The 18,564-nt window shown below is 29.8% G+C and overlaps 2 protein-coding genes across 13 annotated transcripts in view; one reads left to right on the forward strand and one right to left on the reverse strand.

The window, feature by feature from the left end:
- Positions 1-2,618: 2,618 nt before the first annotated feature.
- Positions 2,619-12,588, reverse strand: LOC117169030 (rRNA-processing protein FCF1 homolog). 11 transcript variants are annotated; one of them, XM_033355107.1, is made up of 7 exons: positions 12,411-12,588; positions 11,708-11,764; positions 5,445-5,665; positions 5,283-5,365; positions 4,287-4,355; positions 3,872-4,181; positions 2,619-2,881 (listed from the first exon to the last, which is right to left on the reverse strand). In XM_033355107.1, exons 4-7 carry the CDS (start codon positions 5,333-5,335, stop codon positions 2,738-2,740), a joined length of 576 nt encoding a protein of 191 aa, XP_033210998.1. In that variant the 5' UTR covers positions 5,336-5,365; positions 5,445-5,665; positions 11,708-11,764; positions 12,411-12,588; the 3' UTR covers positions 2,619-2,737. The 11 variants fall into 11 exon arrangements, with proteins under 11 accessions (XP_033210998.1, XP_033210997.1, XP_033210988.1 ...); XM_033355106.1 differs by having other exon boundaries at positions 11,708-11,778; XM_033355105.1 differs by lacking the exon at positions 5,445-5,665 and having other exon boundaries at positions 2,738-2,881; positions 12,458-12,588.
- Positions 12,589-13,079: 491 nt separating this feature from the next.
- LOC117168840 (N-acetylgalactosaminyltransferase 7) overlaps positions 13,080-18,564 on the forward strand; it is an 11,366-nt gene continuing 5,881 nt past the window's right edge. Inside the window, exons 1-4 of one of the 2 annotated variants that reach the window (XM_033354695.1) lie at positions 13,080-13,266; positions 14,996-15,164; positions 16,765-16,970; positions 17,065-17,231. In XM_033354695.1, coding sequence (XP_033210586.1) covers positions 15,015-15,164; positions 16,765-16,970; positions 17,065-17,231 — 523 coding nt within the window. In that variant the 5' untranslated portion in view covers positions 13,080-13,266; positions 14,996-15,014. Of the gene's footprint in view, positions 13,267-14,995; positions 15,165-16,764; positions 16,971-17,064; positions 17,232-18,564 lie in introns of those variants that run through there. The other variant, XM_033354696.1, reaches the window with a different exon arrangement.

An 18,564-nucleotide genomic window follows, 5' to 3' on the forward strand; every position in this document is an offset into this window, starting at 1 on the left:
ATATTGTGCATATCCCCTGAAAAAAACTTCAGATTAAAAAGTATTGCTTCGCATTCACGAGATGTTCTCTCGAAATCTGTTTTGCAACGACCTCGGATTAGAACGGAAGAAGAATACTTTTTAATACGAGTTCGCCTATAATATCTTAATGTTGAATTAGTCTAAATACAAAATGAAATATTTCGCGATTGAAGCCCTTTCGGAGAGAAATGAAATCCTTCCCAATCATGTTTTTTTGAGGCCCCATTTTTAACTTTTAACGATATGCTGCGGTTGAGTTTCGTACTACTTTTAGACTAGGATACACATAAATGTAACATAGGGGTGGGGCATGGTATTAAGGGTTACCAGACATGCTGATTTTTCAGAACATATCCTGGTTTTGCCCCATCTGTTCTGATATTCTTTTGAAAATTATGAAAATTTTCTGGTGTATACAGAACCAGATTTTTTTTCGAGAAATCTTATAATTTTGAACACCAATTGCAAGAGAATTTTTTCTTTAACTTATGTACCTTGAAACAAAATTAAGTCGATGGTCTTCTTTTCAGAACTTTTTAAAGCGTCCTGTGTTTCGACCTGAGCATTCTGATAACCCTGATGGTGTTGGTGCGGGGCATAGTGACGCACTGTAACCTTTCCGAGGCGGTCGCTTAAACCTCATCACTTATACCTCTGAAAAATGACATTTACTTATATAGGGTCAAATTGACCCCAGTTAACTAAAACGTTGTCGTACTGATTGTATCAACTTGAAAAAATTCACAGGCGCTATTAATTATATAGAAATTAGATTCTGATTATTTTTTTAATGACAATAATTTTGAGGTGTATAAAAAAGTCTCAAAATTTAATTCATAAAAAAATTAATTTTCCATTAAAAAAATGCATAACTACCACAATTTTTATTATTTATAGCTAAAATTTCTTTTGGGTACTCTTCTAATGAGTGATTATGGTTAAACCGTGAGTCTGGTAACTGATATATTATATAAATTGTCAAGAAGCCCAAACATCTTCTATCTGCATCACATGCTAGATTTCAAGGAGGGTAGGACTGGGTTGCCGACTATTTTCCCTTTTTTCTGCCTTAATACACAATGTGAGTTTTTATTTATGTATGATTAAGTTTTCCAAAAGATCAGACCTGAAAAAAAATTGCGAGAGTTATGGGGGTGAGAAAAATAATCGAAAAACATTTTTTTCTCGAGAAGGGCTGGAGCAATTTTTATGGGGGAAAATGTTTTATGGGTTTCGATGGGGCGATATTTAAGAAAATTATGGAATTCACTTACCAAAACACTTCAAAAAGCTGCCCTGGGGTCATAATAGTGCTGACATATTATCATTATATTATTTTTTGTGAGTTTGAATAACCAGAATGTAACAAAATAATTATATATGATTGCATACACATACCTCACCCTATTTCATGCACATCATACGGTACGCTGAAAATTTCTCATTTTTCTAACCCTGTTCTACCTCTTCAATTCATTTCAAGCTTGAACATATTATTCAAAACAATCAAAAGTCTTTTTGGGCAACAAATGGTGCTTGTATCCCAAAAGCTTCACATAGCAAAAATTTTGAAAATTTTTTTAACCCTTTTTTTGAAAAAATATTCATTAGTTTTTTTAATACCCTCCACCGAAATCTATAATATATTTTCTCCCCATAAAAATTGCTACAGCCCTTCCCGATAAAAAAGGTTTTTAGATTGTTTTCTTATCCCCGTAACTCCCCCAAACATTTTTTTCAGATCTGATATTTTGGAAATCTTATAATAATATATAAGTACAAACTCGCAATAAAAATCCCGGACAGATTAGGGCGGGGGCCACTTTCAAATACTTATCCTGCTATGCCCGTTACGAACAGAACTTTACAAATGTCCTCTTCTTACTAGTCCGCCATTTAAACTTATTTGCACAAGGAATCCGAAAAAAATCACAAAAGAAATTGTTAACACTCGGAAGAAAACGAATTTTTCGACTTTTGGAATACAACCATAAATTGGTGGAAAACTGCCAGAAACTCCGTTCTCAATGTAGAAGTTAAATTTTTAAATATAGCTGAACAAATGTCCCTTCTTTGGTGTTCAGCTATCTAATGCTGTTACCCCAAGGATACAGAAAAAGTATATAAACAAAGTTTCGACTTTCAGAAGACAAACTAATTTTGGACCAGGAATACAATCAAATTTGGAGAAAACTGGCAGAGAAAATTTTTAATGAACTATTTTCAGTATATTCTTAAAATTGTGGGATTAGAAAATTACCCGTTTGTAGATAACAAAATTCAATCAAGAGTATTCTAAAAAATAAAATGTATTGTATCTGAAAATCGGAATGAAGAAATTTAAAATTGTAACTCTAAAAATTTAACAGTTGATATTTCGAATTTTGCAGAATGGAAAAACTGTACTTTCAAACATGGAAAACTTCCAATTGAATTCTACTAATTTTGTGAATAGCATACAAATATTATTTCTAAATCTCTAATTCTTAAATTTAAAAAACCTATGAAATTCTTACAATCCACCTAATGGTTAAATCGTGGAAGGATGGATCGTATTGGAAGAAGGATAAAATTAGGGTCAAAATCAACAACCATAATTTTATAAAACAGTATATTAATATCTAACAAAATAGATCCTTATATATACTCTACTACACTAAAATATTTTAGTATAGTAAGCAAAAAATAACTAATAGCTAACTAAAAATAACGTACGTTATGTTTTAGGAGCGCCATATGCATCCGGCATTCGTTCGATTGTATATCGATGTTGGGCCACGTACATAATTGGAACTCCCGGAATTTTTCGGATTCTCCTCTTTAAGTCCTTGTCGTTCGTTGCTACAATGTAGCATTTGTGCTAGAAACAAAAGGACGAAATTAATATTATTAAATAATTTTAATCGTGAATCTGAAAATATAAGACTTCTATATTTAGAAACGGCAATAAATCCAAGGCGCAAACTAGTGTGAAAAACATGTACTAATACAAACGGGATATTATATTCCAATTTAATTTTTTTATTAAATTTAACAATATTTAAACTATTGGTAACGATTATAGCCATTATTTTACAAAGCAAACGACTATTTAAGGTTAAAATTTAATTTTAGGCAATTTTCAAGTTAGGTTTTCTGCCGTTTGTCGCTGTCATATTTTATACTACTGCGCCATATGCTCGGTTCCCTGTCTAAAAAAGCGGAAAGATTCTGAAACAGTAGGAACAATATTCTTTTCAGATTTTAACAGAATCTTTCCGAAATATGCACCCAAATTTGTCAGTTTCTTTCCGAAAATTTGCCCCAATATATTTCTTTCAGATCTTATCAGAAATGCCCCGCTAGTGCGCTATCAGCTTTTATCAGAAATGTCCCGTTTATTGAACAGATATAATCAGAAATTATTAATTATACATAATAATCATTAATATTAATATTAATATATATTATTTTGTGTTTGAAAATTATTAAATGTCGAAATTTATTAAATGAATAATTTTTTACTTTCTAATCCTTCAATATATTTTAATTTCAAAAGTTTATTTACAATTACATAATGATGACACATGAAATTCTATTAAACAACATTTATATAGCAATGTTACATAATTTAATTTTCAGATAAAATCTGATAGAAACTGACAAAAATGCGTACGGGACAGTTTCGGAAAAGATCGGAAAGATACCGCTGGGACACTTTCTGTTAAATTCTGAAAGAATCTGAAATCAAGTGGTGGTACGGTTTCGGATATAGATTTCGGAAAGGATTTGAAAGATATGGAAAGCTTCGAAAAGAAAGTTCTATCAGAAATTTCTAACAGGGTTTCTAATAGCTTTTTGTATAACTTACTTGCGTTACTCGGTTGACGATACAATTATCAGCATATGTGCCTCTGTGGTTGCACTCCAGCCTTTCGAATCTCGGATCTTTTATAATCTTTAAAGCAATTTTGTATTTTTGACCGAGTTTTTCCAATTCACCTAGAACACAATCTGTTATATAGGGAATACATTTTGCGTAGAGGCACTCCATCATATTTTGTATGATGTCAAGTTTGTTTTTTATCGAAAAGTTGATAAAATTCGTATCGATTAGAATGTGATAGGGTGGCCCTAATTGTGTGTTGTACTCGAAGAAAAGAGCTGAAGATTGTTGCGGCCTAAAATTGAAAAATAAAAATGAGTAATTTATTTATAATAATGAATTATGTATTATATTTATTAATTATTCTTAATTTTCATCCATATTTTCATTATTTACTTACACTGCATTAACTTTTTCTCTAGGATCTTCTGGCTTTTTTTTCTTTGGTGGCGCACGTTTTTCCGGCTTTCTGAAATATAAAAGTCAATCGGCATTGGTTACAAAATTGTATACTTTTTATGAGATACGTGCATATTTTCTGAAAGCTTAGATAATATATTTTTTATTTGTTAAAGTCGTGTTTTTGTAATACCAAAAACCAAGAAATTTGTCAAATACAGCAGCAAAACGATAACTTTTTTCCGTGATATTAACCTCACCCGTATTGATAAAAATGTTTTATTCTTACTTTGTCACGTTATATTATCCTTGTACATTAAATCGTATATGGAAAAAGGTGTTTTTTCTCACCCCATTCATGTCGCTTCGTTTTATAGGCTGTTTATAATAAACTATATAATAGCACTGTACCAAAGTAAAACATAAATACGCAGTGTTGTTTATAGTTCGAAATGTGTGCAGTAAATTATAAAGGCAAGTGAGTTGAAGTGCATCTTTTGCTGTCTAAAAAGACTTCGTTTCTTCGAGGTATACTGATGCAATAACTCATTCTTAATCATAACTTTATAGTTACGTCCAACCACTATTACTGAAATAATTATTTTAAAAGAATGTAACAATAATTAGAGATAACACGAAAATTTGAAATAAATGACTTTAAATTCTCTGAAAAATGGCTCAAATTATTTTTATTGAAGCTAGCATAATTACTGAATAATTAATGTTTTTTATAGGATTTTAGCAAGTAAATTTTCATTGAACAAATCGTTAATTCATTTAAAATTATTTATGGTCAAATTGCTTTATTGTACGTCTCAAATCTTCGCCAAATAATATGTTTTTATAACAGCAACAAAACTTGTATTACTAAAAAAATAGCAAATTCCTTTTGCAAATAGGGTAATGCAAGGAGAAAATTTATTTTCTGAAATATATTCAGAAGCCATTTTCATGGACAATGAATTATTATCTTCAATATTTTTTAAATTGTACTCACATTCGAGGATCACTGAGACTGATCATTTTCTTCATTTGTGCAAACTTCTGCATCACCACCCTCCGAGTCTTTTTATTCTTTCCCTGTAAACACAGTAAAACATCTTAATTAAAACTTCCATGTTTCATATTCAGTTGATATTGCGAATTCTGATATTATTACATTTCACCGTAATTTTCAAATGGCAGTAAATGCTGTCAGAAAGATTTTCTAAAACAATTACACTTGGACCTCGTTTTACCGGAACATGATATACCGGATAAGGTGGTCAGCGGAGTTGCGCAGTGTACGTTTCGGGACTATAAGAAGACACAAGCAAGGAAAAGAATCGTTCATCGAACCCCGATTGACTGCGAAGGCCATTGAGTGTACCCCCGTAACGCCTAGTAAAGTGGAGTTTCAGTATCAAAGAAAAGCCATCTAAATAAAACCATTTTTATTTTGACGTATTACCAACTTTAACAATTTTCAGTCTGAACATTCCTAATAGAAAACTACGAAATTTTAAACGTTCAAAGTTGAATAATTTCAAACTCACTGTTAAAAATAGAATACTATAAATTGCAAAACTATTACCATTTTCGATTAAAAATGGTAAAATTCTGAATATTTAGAATAAAAAATTATTGGCTCAGGAAATTCTTTGATTTATGACTTGTAATTCAAAATAAGTTGAAGGATTCAATTCAAAATTGTTCAATTTCACAAACTACTCATTTGAAATTATCTGAACTAAAAGCTGTAATTAGAAATTATTCAAATTTGCGTTTGGAAATTCTTGTTATTTAATATTGCAAATGTACAGAATGCGATCAAATCCTGATTCCGAAGTTTTTTATGTGGGGACGGCTTTACTTTCAAATTGATCAAAGTCTCAGGCTTAAATTAAACATTTTTAAGGTTTAGGATTTCAAATGATTGAATACACGAATAACGTTTATAAAAAAAATAACAATACTTTTTGCTGAAATATAGCTTTGAATCTGTTTTTTAATATTATCTTGACACCGAAAGAAACGGCGATTGGTAGGGGTACCGCTTATGCGAAAGAAAAAAAAAAGTTTTATTTAAGATCTAAATGAAATCTACTTTCTTATGAACAATTTTATGCAAACAGAGCATGAAAAATATTCACAATTAAAAATAATATTTCTAAACTACCTACTTTTCGGCTAATTAAAGACAAATAAATAACAAAGGAAAAAAGAGAGAAAACGAAGAAAAAGTCAACCAAAACCAACCTCTCACTTTTTCCTTATTCTTTTTCCGTTTGTTTTATACTACACGAGATTCAAAAATTTTTCGACACAAATGTAGGTCTCATCACGGAGTAATTATAAGAAAACTACAAGGTTTTATTAAAAGAATCGTATGCTAATAAAAACTCATATTATACCTACAAATAAATTATAGATATTAAAAAAAGAAAAGTTACTTTGCCTAATTTTGCATTCATTAGTGAGAAATTGATAAACGTATAAACATTACTTTTTATAAAAAAAATAAGCTGATCCCAATTTGTGTTCGTTAAATAAATACACCCACTGTCTCTAATGAGCCGAAAAGGAGGTAGTTTGGAAATATAATTTTGAATATTTTTCATGCTCTGTTTGGATAAAATTATTCATAAGAAAGTAGATTTCATTTTGATCTTAAGGGCATGTGATATTCACAGTTTCCCCGGCTTTTTTTCCACAATAATTAAAAATTTTAAAAACTGAATTCGGAGATGCTATAAAATATCATAACGGACGTCCCCGGACTCTTTTTTGAGAGATAATAATAAAAAAAAATTGATTGTGCTAAATAACAATTGTATGCATATGCATTATTTTGAGGTTACGTCGTTTTTCATCTCTGCCTTTCCGATAATCTGGAAATTATTTATGAAATCAACTTTTTTGATTGCCTGCAAACAAGGTTAGTTCCGGGAGATTAGTTACTATGTTTATTTGTAAGTCCAAAGTTTTCGGCCAAAAATATTGTGTAGTTTGGAAGTAACGCACAGGAGAATTGTAACATACATAACCTCCAAATGTACATACGTTGTTAGCAAACTCAAAAAATTTTTTGAAAAAAAAAAACACAAAGTGTGTGGGGACGTCCGTTAGCATGTTCACTATCATTTCCCAAATTTTTAATACAAAATATTGATTATTCTAGAAAAAAAGCCGTCGGAACCTAAAAGTGGTAAAATCGATACTAATTCCTAAGCGCTATGCAAATTAATCAGATTTTGCTAAATTAAAACTTTTTTGAATTAAACCAAAAAAAAAAGTGTGTGGGGACGTCCGTTAGCATGATCGCTATCGTGTCCCAAATTTTTAAAACAAAATATTGATTATTAAAGAAAAAAGGCCGTCAGAACCTAAAACTGGTAAAATCGACAATTTCCTAAGTACCACATGCCCTTAAGGGCATGTGATATTCACAGTTTCCCCGGCTTTTTTTCCACAATAATTAAAATTTTTTAAAACTGAATTCGGAGATGCTATAAAATATCATAATGGACGTCCCCGGACTCTTTTTTGAGGGATAATAAAAAAAAATTGATTGTGCTAAATAAAAATTGTATGCATATGCATTATTTTGAGGTTACGTCGTTTTTCATCTCTGCCTTTCCGATAATCTGGAAATTATTTATGAAATAAACTTTTCTGATTGCCTGCAAACAAGGTTAGTTCCGGGAGATTAGTTACTATGTTTATTTGTAAGTCCAAAGTTTTCGGCCAAAAGTATTGTGTAGTTCGGAAGTAACGCTCGGGTGAATTGTAACATACATAACCTCGAAATATACAACAACCGACGTGAAGTTATCACAGCAACTATGAAAAAACCTAGTATCTCTGGTATTATCATATGGAATCGTTTGGTGGTCGTTTGTTGGTGTTTGGTAGCCCACTTTTGACGTTTGGTGGTCAAAAACTCAAAATTGAAAAATTTATCGAATTTTCAAATTTGGGGTACTAACTTCACGCTAGCACCTCACTTTTGAATATTTTTAACATTTTCTTGCGGGAATCGTTTGGTGGTCGATTGGTGGTGTTTTCACGTTTGGTGGTCAAAATTGAAAAATATATGGAACTTTGAAAAAAATGACCAGCACCCCAAAATTTTACTATTTTGAATTTTGTTTCCACCAATCGCGCCAAAATCGTTTGGTGGTATTTGGTAGTCCACTTTTATCGTTCAACAATTAAAAATAACGAAATTATTGTAATTTTTATAATTTTCTAAAAAAAATAAGAATTGTCAGCGCGCAGATGTTTCCGCGCATGTGGTCGCCCGGCGTACTCGTGTACTTGTCATTGACGCGAAAGTTTTAAAACTAAAGAATGCCAGAAATACGACAGAAGTAAAAAAAACACAGAAGACGCGATTAAACGACCAGAGCTGACTGTCGAGAGAATAGACCCAAATTTGAAAAAGCCACAGTCAGTGGACGGATTGAACTCTACTTCTCAGATCAGGGTGGAGGAGATTAACAATAATTTCTCCTTTCTGAATTCGAAATAATGTCCAGAGGCAGGATTCGACTATTCAAACGCAGATTTTCTTTTCGTAGAAAATCAACACCAATTTTTGCCTGTAAATTCTAATGAAAATGCTTGGAATTAGGATGGCAATTTAGCTTATGTGGAACTTCTTCCTGTTTTTTGTTAATACTTGGCGACTGAAAACTTTTATCCAAGAACATTGAGATTTAATTACATTTTTCTTAGTTTCTCGTTATTTTTTTAAATTAAAAAATCTACTTTTTTTGTTCTAAATATGTAGTAGAAGTTAAGTCCGAACTCCGTTTAAACCAAAGATTAGCTTTAGCCTAAATTTAAACGCGGTTAATTTACTTTTTAAGTTGCAGTATTTTTTAAACGTAAGAAACTACGTACAAAAAAACGTAAGAAGTTTATATAATGAGGAATTAATTTTGATACTTTATCAACGCTTTACGGAGTTTTAGATTTAAAGGGTGTTCGATCGATGTTCTAACGTTGATATTTGAAAAATGAGTATCGCTACAGAGCGAAAAAATATCTAATTATAATATTTATAGAGTAAAATAAGGAAATCGAATTTTGAGGTTGAAACATAGATCCAAAACCTTTAAGGCAAGGTTGACTAAAAGGTCAAATTTCCATTGTCGCTTTTACTTTCCAAGATAACTTATTATAAACAGTTAAACATAAAATACTATGTTGACTAATTCCTAAGTTCACAAAAAGAATATGTGACATAGAATTAATATAACATATGTGATGTTATTTTTATGGAATACGATATAAAAACAGTTTTTTTAAATAAAGAACAGCAATTTTATATTTAAAAAAAAAGAAATAAAGTTATATTTGAGTAATTTTTGCACACAATAAAATTTTTTATTATGTGTACCACCATTTAGTTAACATGCGTTGTCTTCCATAATTAAACGATACATTATTTATTAGCTGCCATCTATCTCATACGAGAAGGGCGTTACTGGAGAAAATCATTATATAAAAATATACGATGATCACTTTAGAGATTCTGAAAGAAACTAAATTTTCTTACGTCATGCGACACAAAATAAATAAGGCAAAGCAGTATCGAGTGGGTTTGCTTTTTCAACTTGGAAAATTAATTGCGGCAGTGATAACATTAGTTTATTGCAAATAAATAATTAAAATATAAAAATTAGCAAGAATTTAGAAAAAAAGGATCCATTTTACATAAAATTATCTTATTTCTACTCAATATTTTCAGATTTAGTATTTTATATAGACAATACAGATAGTTTTCACAAGTGTGAAGTTGGTTTTCAGTAATGTGCAGGGCAGTGTTCTTAATAAATTAATAAGATACTAGAATATTTCAGTAATGAAAAATTCGGTCTTGAAATAGAGTTCAATCGGTCCACTGACTGTGGCTTTTTCAAATTTGGGTATATTCTTACGATAGTCAGCTCTGGTCGTTTGATCGCTACTTCTGTTTTTTTTTAAATCTTCTGTCGTATTTCTGGTATTCTTTAGTTTTAAAACTTTCGCGCCAATGACAAGTACACGAGTACGCCGCGGGACCGCATGCGCGGAAACATATGCGTTATTTTTTTAGAAATTTATAAAAATTACAATAATTTCGTTATTTTTAATCGTTGAACGATAAAAGTGGAATACCAAATACCGCCAAACGATTTTGGAGCGCTTTGGTGGAAACAAAATTCAAAATAGTAAAATTTTGGGGTGCTGGTCATTTTTTTCAAAGTACCATATAGTTTTTAACTTTGACCAACAAACGTGAAAAGTGGACTACCAAACACCACCAATCGACCACCAAACGATTCCCGCAAGAAAATGTTAAAAATATTAAAAAGTGAGGTTTTAGCGTGAAGTTTTTTTCATAGTTGCTGTGCCAACTTCACGTCGATCGTTGTTAGCAATATCAAAAATTTTTTGATAAAAAAACACAAAAAGTGTGTGGGACGTCCGTTAGCATGTTCGCTATCATTCCCCAGATTTTGAAGGAAAAATATTTCTTATCCTAGGAAAAAAGCCGGGGGAATCTAACACTGAAAAAATCGATACTATTTCCTAAGCGCTATGGAAATTAATCACATTTTGCTAAATTAAAACTTTTTTGAATTAACCTACAAAAAAAGTGTGTGGGGACGTCCGTCAGCATGTTCGCTATCATTTCCCAAAATTTTAAGACAAAATATTTATTATTCTAGAAAAAAAGCCGGGGAACCTAAAGCTGGTAAAATCGACAATTTTCTAAGTATCACATGCCCTTAAATAAAATTGTTTACATAGAAACTAAACTCATGATTCATTCCAATATGCAGGGTTTCCTTATGAATATTTTAAGAGTTACTTTAATTGAGGCTAATTCATTTGTACCTCAATTTCTGAAACATTTTTATGGGCATTATTGCATAAAGAATATTTTATATATAGGCAATTTTAGAAATGTATAAATTTATTGTATTATTTCTTTTCCTACTTATAAAATGTAATAATCTAAATAGATTGGTTCAGAATAAAATCTGAAAAAAATCTATTTTGATCCATTGGATTAAAATCCATTCTAATGAAGATAAATCAATGTAAAGCTGTAGAAAATACAGTTCTCAATTTATTATGGTAATTAACAAATATCACAGTATTTTCACCATTTTTACCAATTAACTTTCCCACAAGGAAATGTGAGTTCTATGTTTAGGACAAGAAAAAAAATTCCTTACTGAAATGAAGTAACAATCTAACTCTAAAATATTGACGTATAAATCATCAACAATCTTGGCAAATGAACAAAGCAACTTGTTTCTCATGGTAATCACTGTTATTACGATTTTCACGTTTAACATTAAATCTAACCTTAATTTTAAAACACGTGTTTGCTCCAAAATATAAATATTGCGTGTAAATTTAGAGTAAAACTTGAAAGCTTACCATTGCGAATAATCACGCAGCCCTAAAAACTCGATTTGACTTGATTTTTCTAATAAACTTCACGAAAATAACTGTAAATGCATGGAGAATATACATAGGGAGACCGAACTAGTGGAAATAAAAATGAACACTTTTCTGTTCCTAGAAGTACGCACACACTAAAATGTGCAAAATCACACTTACGTATAGTTCAAAACTTCCCGAGCGTGTCGTGCCAACCGCACTTAAAAAAAATATGGCTGCCGATGTGAACTCGAGTCAAATGTAAATAAATAATGATTTAACAATTAATAGGTTGCGAATAAAGGAAAGAATGTTGAAATTAAAAATCGCTGTATAAAAGCGAAAGTTTCTAACAAGTGTGGTTTCAAGTGTAGTGTACAAGACTTTCAGAGTGGTATAAGTTCCATGTTTATTGTTTTTGTTACGAACGCGTCGAATACCTGTTGCACGCATAGTGTTGGTAAAAGTAATTTTATATTTTCATAAACATACTACCTACCTTTTCCATAGCAAATAATTTTTTATTCCACAAACATTTCAAAAAATCCTGTCTGATTGTCAATTATTTATTCGTTCAAGCGATCTGTCAAAACAAAACAATGGAGGCGGCCATATTTTTTTTAAGTGCGGTTGGCACGCCACGTTCGGAAATTTTTGAACTATACGTAAGTGTGATTTTACACATGGTGCATATGCGTACTTCTGGCAACAGAAAAGTGACCGCTTTTGGTGAAGTCCATGTATTACAGATTGGTCTCCTTATATCTATTCTCCATGTGTAAATGTCTCGGAAAATAACACCAAAGAAATATTTGATAACACACAAAAAAAAACTTCTAAAACGATCAGTGACAAGCAGTACAAGCACAAGCCCACAGCAAACTGTTCATTGCTGTTAAGTGATTGGTGAAAACCACGCATGCGCAATTATGAAAAATACTTGGCGCTTACTTTAAATCCTAAAGGTTTTAAATCAGTACTCGTTTAAAAAATACGTTTAAAATTGTTATAAAAATAAAAAACAATTTACAAAATCAAGTGATATAAAAAAGGATGAAGTGAGATAGTTTATTATTGCCTGACAAAAGTTTATTTCTTCTAACGTCGCTCTTGTTCACGTCAAAGAGAGGTTAACTTTTCAAGAAAATAGTAATTTTTATTTTATTAAAGAAATTAAATAAATGATAATAATTAACAAAACAGCACATGCCGGACAAGTAAATCTAAATACATTTCTTATCTGCTATTTTAATTGTTTAAAAAGAAGGTAGGATTCTGGAAAAATTAAAAAAAAAAGAGTATTAAGTAGAAACTGCCTTAGTAGTCAGACATTGAAGTGAACGATGAACGTGACTTCTCGAATCGACACGTTGTCTCGTTAGCTGATTGGCTCTACATCGAATAGTGTCGCAGAAGCATGCATGCATAAAGTTTTTGTACATTGTGTGTACTTGTCAGATCTAAAAAGTGTTCATCACAGATCGCGGGGCAAAATCCAATACGTAAACAATTATTAAATAATATTATATGAGTCATATTTTTTACTTCTATGCAAGGTGAGTGAAAATTTCATTGAAATTGTGCACAGCAACAAGTCATGAAAGATAGTAGGTTAAGTTGAATAGGTTAATGGCCAATGACATTTCCAAACATATATAGTTGACCGGATTCAGATTTTAACGGGACATTATACCGATTAATTTATCCGTTGTAGTAACAATTTTCGGTATGACCTGTTTAGCCCATCTTCATTCTGTGTTATTAACAAAATTATTGCCTCTTTTGTGTTCTACTTCTTTCATGATTTTAACTTTTTTTTAACTTCCAAAAGTTACAAACATTGTAATCTTCCAGCCGTTCAAACATTTTTTAAAGGGTTACGATGTTGAAAAATAGCAATTCAGACTTCCAAATTCCAACGAGAAACCTATGTTTTTCATTAACCAAAATTACAGTTTTCTTGATCTTTTTGCTTCCTCATAGAGTCAAAAAATAAGTTTTTTTGAAATGTCCGTGCTCACGTGTGTGCACTATTTTTATGATAACTCGAAAATAAGTTTAGCTAGAGTCATAGAATTTGGAGGGATTGCAATCCTAATTTGTGCCCATTATTGACCAAGTTTATATCAGGATCAGATAAGAATAAACTTTTTTTCAATTTCATATTTTTCTCAAAAATCGTTGAAGTTGTTTCATTAAATATTGTACAATTGACAAAAAATGAATGAAAAAACAAACCGGCGCAAAACTGAAATTTGAGCAAACAATTCTATCATCATCAAGCTCAAAATTATAAGCCTGACATTTATTTACAAATCTTAACATCTAATTTGTGCTTAAGACTCGTACATATTTGTATGAATCTAATATAATTTAATCTAATCTGTGAATCTTTGGAATAATATCGATTTATATTGAAATTTTTATTTCAGAACATAAGTTCAAAATACAAATGAATTTAATTTTTAACATTTAGAAATGATATTTAAAATTAAATTGTGCTTTTGTTTTATAAAGCCTTTTACTATAATTTCTTTTTAATATTGAGAATAATAGAAGAGCTGAAAAAAATATTGCAAGAAAACCTAAAACTATAATTGATATTTTAATAGAATGATTAATTCCTACAAGTTTTTTAATTGCAAATTTTTCCAGAAACATTACTTACTTTACTTACAACAATTTCCGGTATTTGAAAACTTATTTTTTACATTTAATCGAAGAAAAAACAAAGCAAGTTACAACAATGAAAGACCAAATTCTCACATTTCCTTATTTTTTTAACACTAATATAAAAAAAGAAGAATATAAAATAGCAAATTTAATTATTTATCATCGTAATTCCACATGTTAATTTCATTATTTTTCTTAGTACTGCAAATCTTCCTCGTTGTTCATATCTTTTATTCAAATCAGTACCAGAAGCAGTGCATGCCATATTGTCAGATATTATTATGATTATTTCAATATTATTTTGATTATTTTAATATTATTTTGGTACCCTGATAAATGATTTCATGCATTTCACGTGATAATTAAAATTAAAATAAGTTAAGAATACGCATTTTCGGCAAAAAGCGTACCTAGCGACATCAAATTTGTTTTAATCTAATAAAATAATGGATCATTATTTTATCAAAAGAAAGAAAATTACGTTTTAAGATTTTAGAAAAGCGAAAGAAAGGGATTCCACGAGGCACCCTAGCGTAAAATGTATATCTTGTATAAATGTATTATTTAAAACGATGAAAAATTGTGTGTTAATAAACAATGCTATTCTTTCAGTTTACACAACATTTAAAAGATGCGAATCGTACAGTTAAGAAGAAATCGCTTATTTCAAATAAGTGTTGGAGCATTTTTCGCTCTTGTGATTCTGTATACACTACTATCATTCGCCTCGGATGATCACGTAAAAACTATTAAGGGATACCTAGTCAAAAGCTCTATACAGGTAATAATATATATTATTCAATACTTGTTTTAATAGTTGTATAATTTTTTAATATTATCAATATCCATGGCGTATAAACATTCACAATCTACTATTCTTTAATTGTTATAATTGAACTAAGAAGGATTAGTTACAATATGTTCAATTAGAATTTATAAACTTTTCGGTCACGATATTGTATACTGAAATAATAAAATTATCATCGTGGGCCAATGAAAAACTAAAATTAATTCCTAATGCTTTTTATATTTCTGATAAAATGTTTTTCAAATCGCATTTTATATACTGTATATTATTTTCAAAGTTAAAAAAAAACGAAAATTAACATTTTAAGCCAAAAAACGCACGATATGAAAAAAGCATAAGAAAATAAACCTTGCTTTTTAAAAGCCCTATAAATTTTGATCGCACAAAAAAAAATTTTTAATTTCATTTTGCTGTCAAACTAAGCAAGATACAATAAAAGATGAATATATAAACATTATGCACCCAAAAAAGATCTACAAATTTGTTAGCAATTACTTTGTGATAGGAAGCGTAGTTTTGGTTTTATTCGTAAAAAAATAACATTAAGAATAAAAAATAAACATTTTAGTACAAGCGACACGAGGATGAAAAAATGAAGAAACAAAAGTTGTTTACCCAAAAAAAGCTGAACATTTGCTATCATTTATTTTTTGATAGGCTGCGCAGTTTTTATTTTAATCGTGAAAAATAACATTGAATATAAAAAAAATACAATCTTTTTTAAATACGACGCAAGGTATGAAAAAAAAATTAATGGGCAAAATTTGTACACCCCAAAAAGATATATGAATTTGTATTTAATGCAATAAGGAACAAATATTAAAGTGATCATGATAAATAATATTCGTACTTTATTTTGCAATATCTGAATAAACAGTCCCAGGTCGAGATACAGGAATAAATGTAATATACAAAAAGAGAATTCACAATCACCAAAATACAATTTTCGATGCTTTAACGCTTAATTTTGAAATGTCTGTGCACAGATGTGTGCGCGCTCAAACTTGCGAGCGATTTTTTTTTTAATCAACTAATTTGTAAGCCATAATAAATATTTCAAGTTTAAACAATTATACAGGTTTCATTCAATCACTGAAAATTGAAAATGGTATTTAAAAAATTTCAATGTAAATCTGTTAGAAATAAAAGAACGCGAATTATTAATTTTTTAAACTGAAACTTGATTCCTTCAGAATTGAACAATTTGTAACTTGAAGCTGTTATAAGTTAATTAAATGAAAATTAAGATCGTTAAGAATTGTACACATTTGTAAGTAGAGGTATTAAAAATGAAACAACTTCTACTTTAAAGGACGGAATTGAATTAATAAAAATAAAAACACATTTGCAAATTTTAAAGATAGAGTAACGGTATTTTTCATTTAAATTACGAATACTTCGAATTTCCTTTAAAGAGAATTTAAGTTTCACCTCTAAGTTAAACTGTTTGGTTCCCATAAAATACCAAATAACAGTAAGTTTTTAAGGCATTTCTAATATTTATATTTATTTAGACTTCCTTAGATTTAATTATTTTATTCTAATTATTTTAAGTACGTTTTCCACTTTTCAGGAGCCTGTTCTTGTAGATGGATTGGGTAACTTTGAACCCAGAGATGTAAAACCCAGGACTGGACCTGGTGAATATGGAAAGCCTCATATTTTAAGAGATGAGCAACAAAATGATATTCAGCAGTCTGAATCTGAATACGGGATGAACATGGTCTGTTCGGATGAAATTTCTTTAGACAGAGCCATTCCAGACACGAGACCTGCGGAGTATGTCCCTTCTTCTTAAACGTTACATTATTTTCATTCAGATTCACTTCTTTTGTTTTTAATTTGTATTAACCTATTTCCACATTTACTATAGATGCAAGCACTGGAATTATCCTGAAAAATTACCTCGCACGAGCGTCATTATCGTTTTTCACAATGAGGGTTGGTCAGTTTTAATGAGGACTGTCCACAGCGTCCTGAACAGAACACCTCCTCAATTTTTGGAAGAAATTCTCCTTGTGGACGACTACTCAGATAAAGGTTTGCCACTATTTTCAAAAAATGTCACTAACAGCACTATTTTCTCGTAATTGCCTGCTAATTATTTTTTATTTATTCACTTTTGCCTTAAAAAATATTTTCGATTTTCGATGATGAGGTAAAATAACATGTCTACCGTCTCGAGTACAGAAACATATACCGGAAAATAGTCTCAAACGCTAATATGTACAACAAATAATTTAAAATACTACAAATTTAACTGTTCTTTATTATTTTCCATTTAAGACCTTGTATTCTCTGATGTTTTCGACTATTTAAAGAAAATTTTTCAAAATTTCTACCATTTTAATTTGTAACACTTATTGTTTGAATATTTAAAAAAAAATTAACTTCCGAAATTGAATAATTTAACAAATTCATATTTTAATCGTACTGTTTCAAAATATATTTTCTAATGAATGTCTTAATTGTCCATATATTTTTAATTGAATATCGCGAAAAAATAATGATTTGAAATTGAAGGAGGGTTTTAACTAGAAAATTTGATTCAGTTAACATTCAAGAGTAAAAAATACGGAATTGGAAGCATTGAAAATTAAAACTAGTTTTACATAGGTAGGAATAGGGAAAAAATGAAAATCAAGTGATTTCATAAATTCAAGATAGTTATCCTCGTGGTTCTAGGGTAGAGATGTAGTAATATTTCTATAAATACTAATTATTACAAGCTTAACAGTTTACTCTTTAAAAAATAGTTCAAATTAGAGGCCCTTTCTCAATTAATAAGAATTCAAATAGAAAAGATTCGAGTTTGAGAATGAATGAAGTTGAAATTAAACAGCGGGACAGAAAATTGAAAATTGAATTGAAAAAAAAAACTAGAAATCAAAACTTATTCCAAATTGAAATAACTTGTAAATGAACCAGATTTATAAATCTAGATAACTCCGTTTCAAAATGCATTTAAACTATAAACTTGTCTCATTTGAAAATCATGCAAGTTAAATCAACGGCATGGATGAATCCATTCATTGAATAATGATTAGGATATGCAGCCGTAAAAATGAAAGTTAATTTATTTTTATATCATTTAAAGTATGTAGAATATCCTGACGTTTAAAAATAGTTCAAAATTAAATATATTTTGTTTGAAAAAAACTATAGGAATTAGAAAGTAGGAATTAATTTTTGAACATTTTCTTTATCTTTAGAAATATTTAAAAACCCATGAAATTTGAAAATCAAAATTCTTTTAGAAATTCTTAGAAACTCTTAGAAATTCAAAATGCAAATGTAATTTGGAAATCCGTCGAATTTTATGCTAGGTACAAAAAGATTCAAGTTACTACATATTGTTTATTATTTTATGCAT

This window comes from Belonocnema kinseyi, chromosome 3, assembly GCF_010883055.1.
Source record: "Belonocnema kinseyi isolate 2016_QV_RU_SX_M_011 chromosome 3, B_treatae_v1, whole genome shotgun sequence".
Lineage (NCBI taxonomy): Eukaryota > Metazoa > Arthropoda > Insecta > Hymenoptera > Cynipidae > Belonocnema > Belonocnema kinseyi.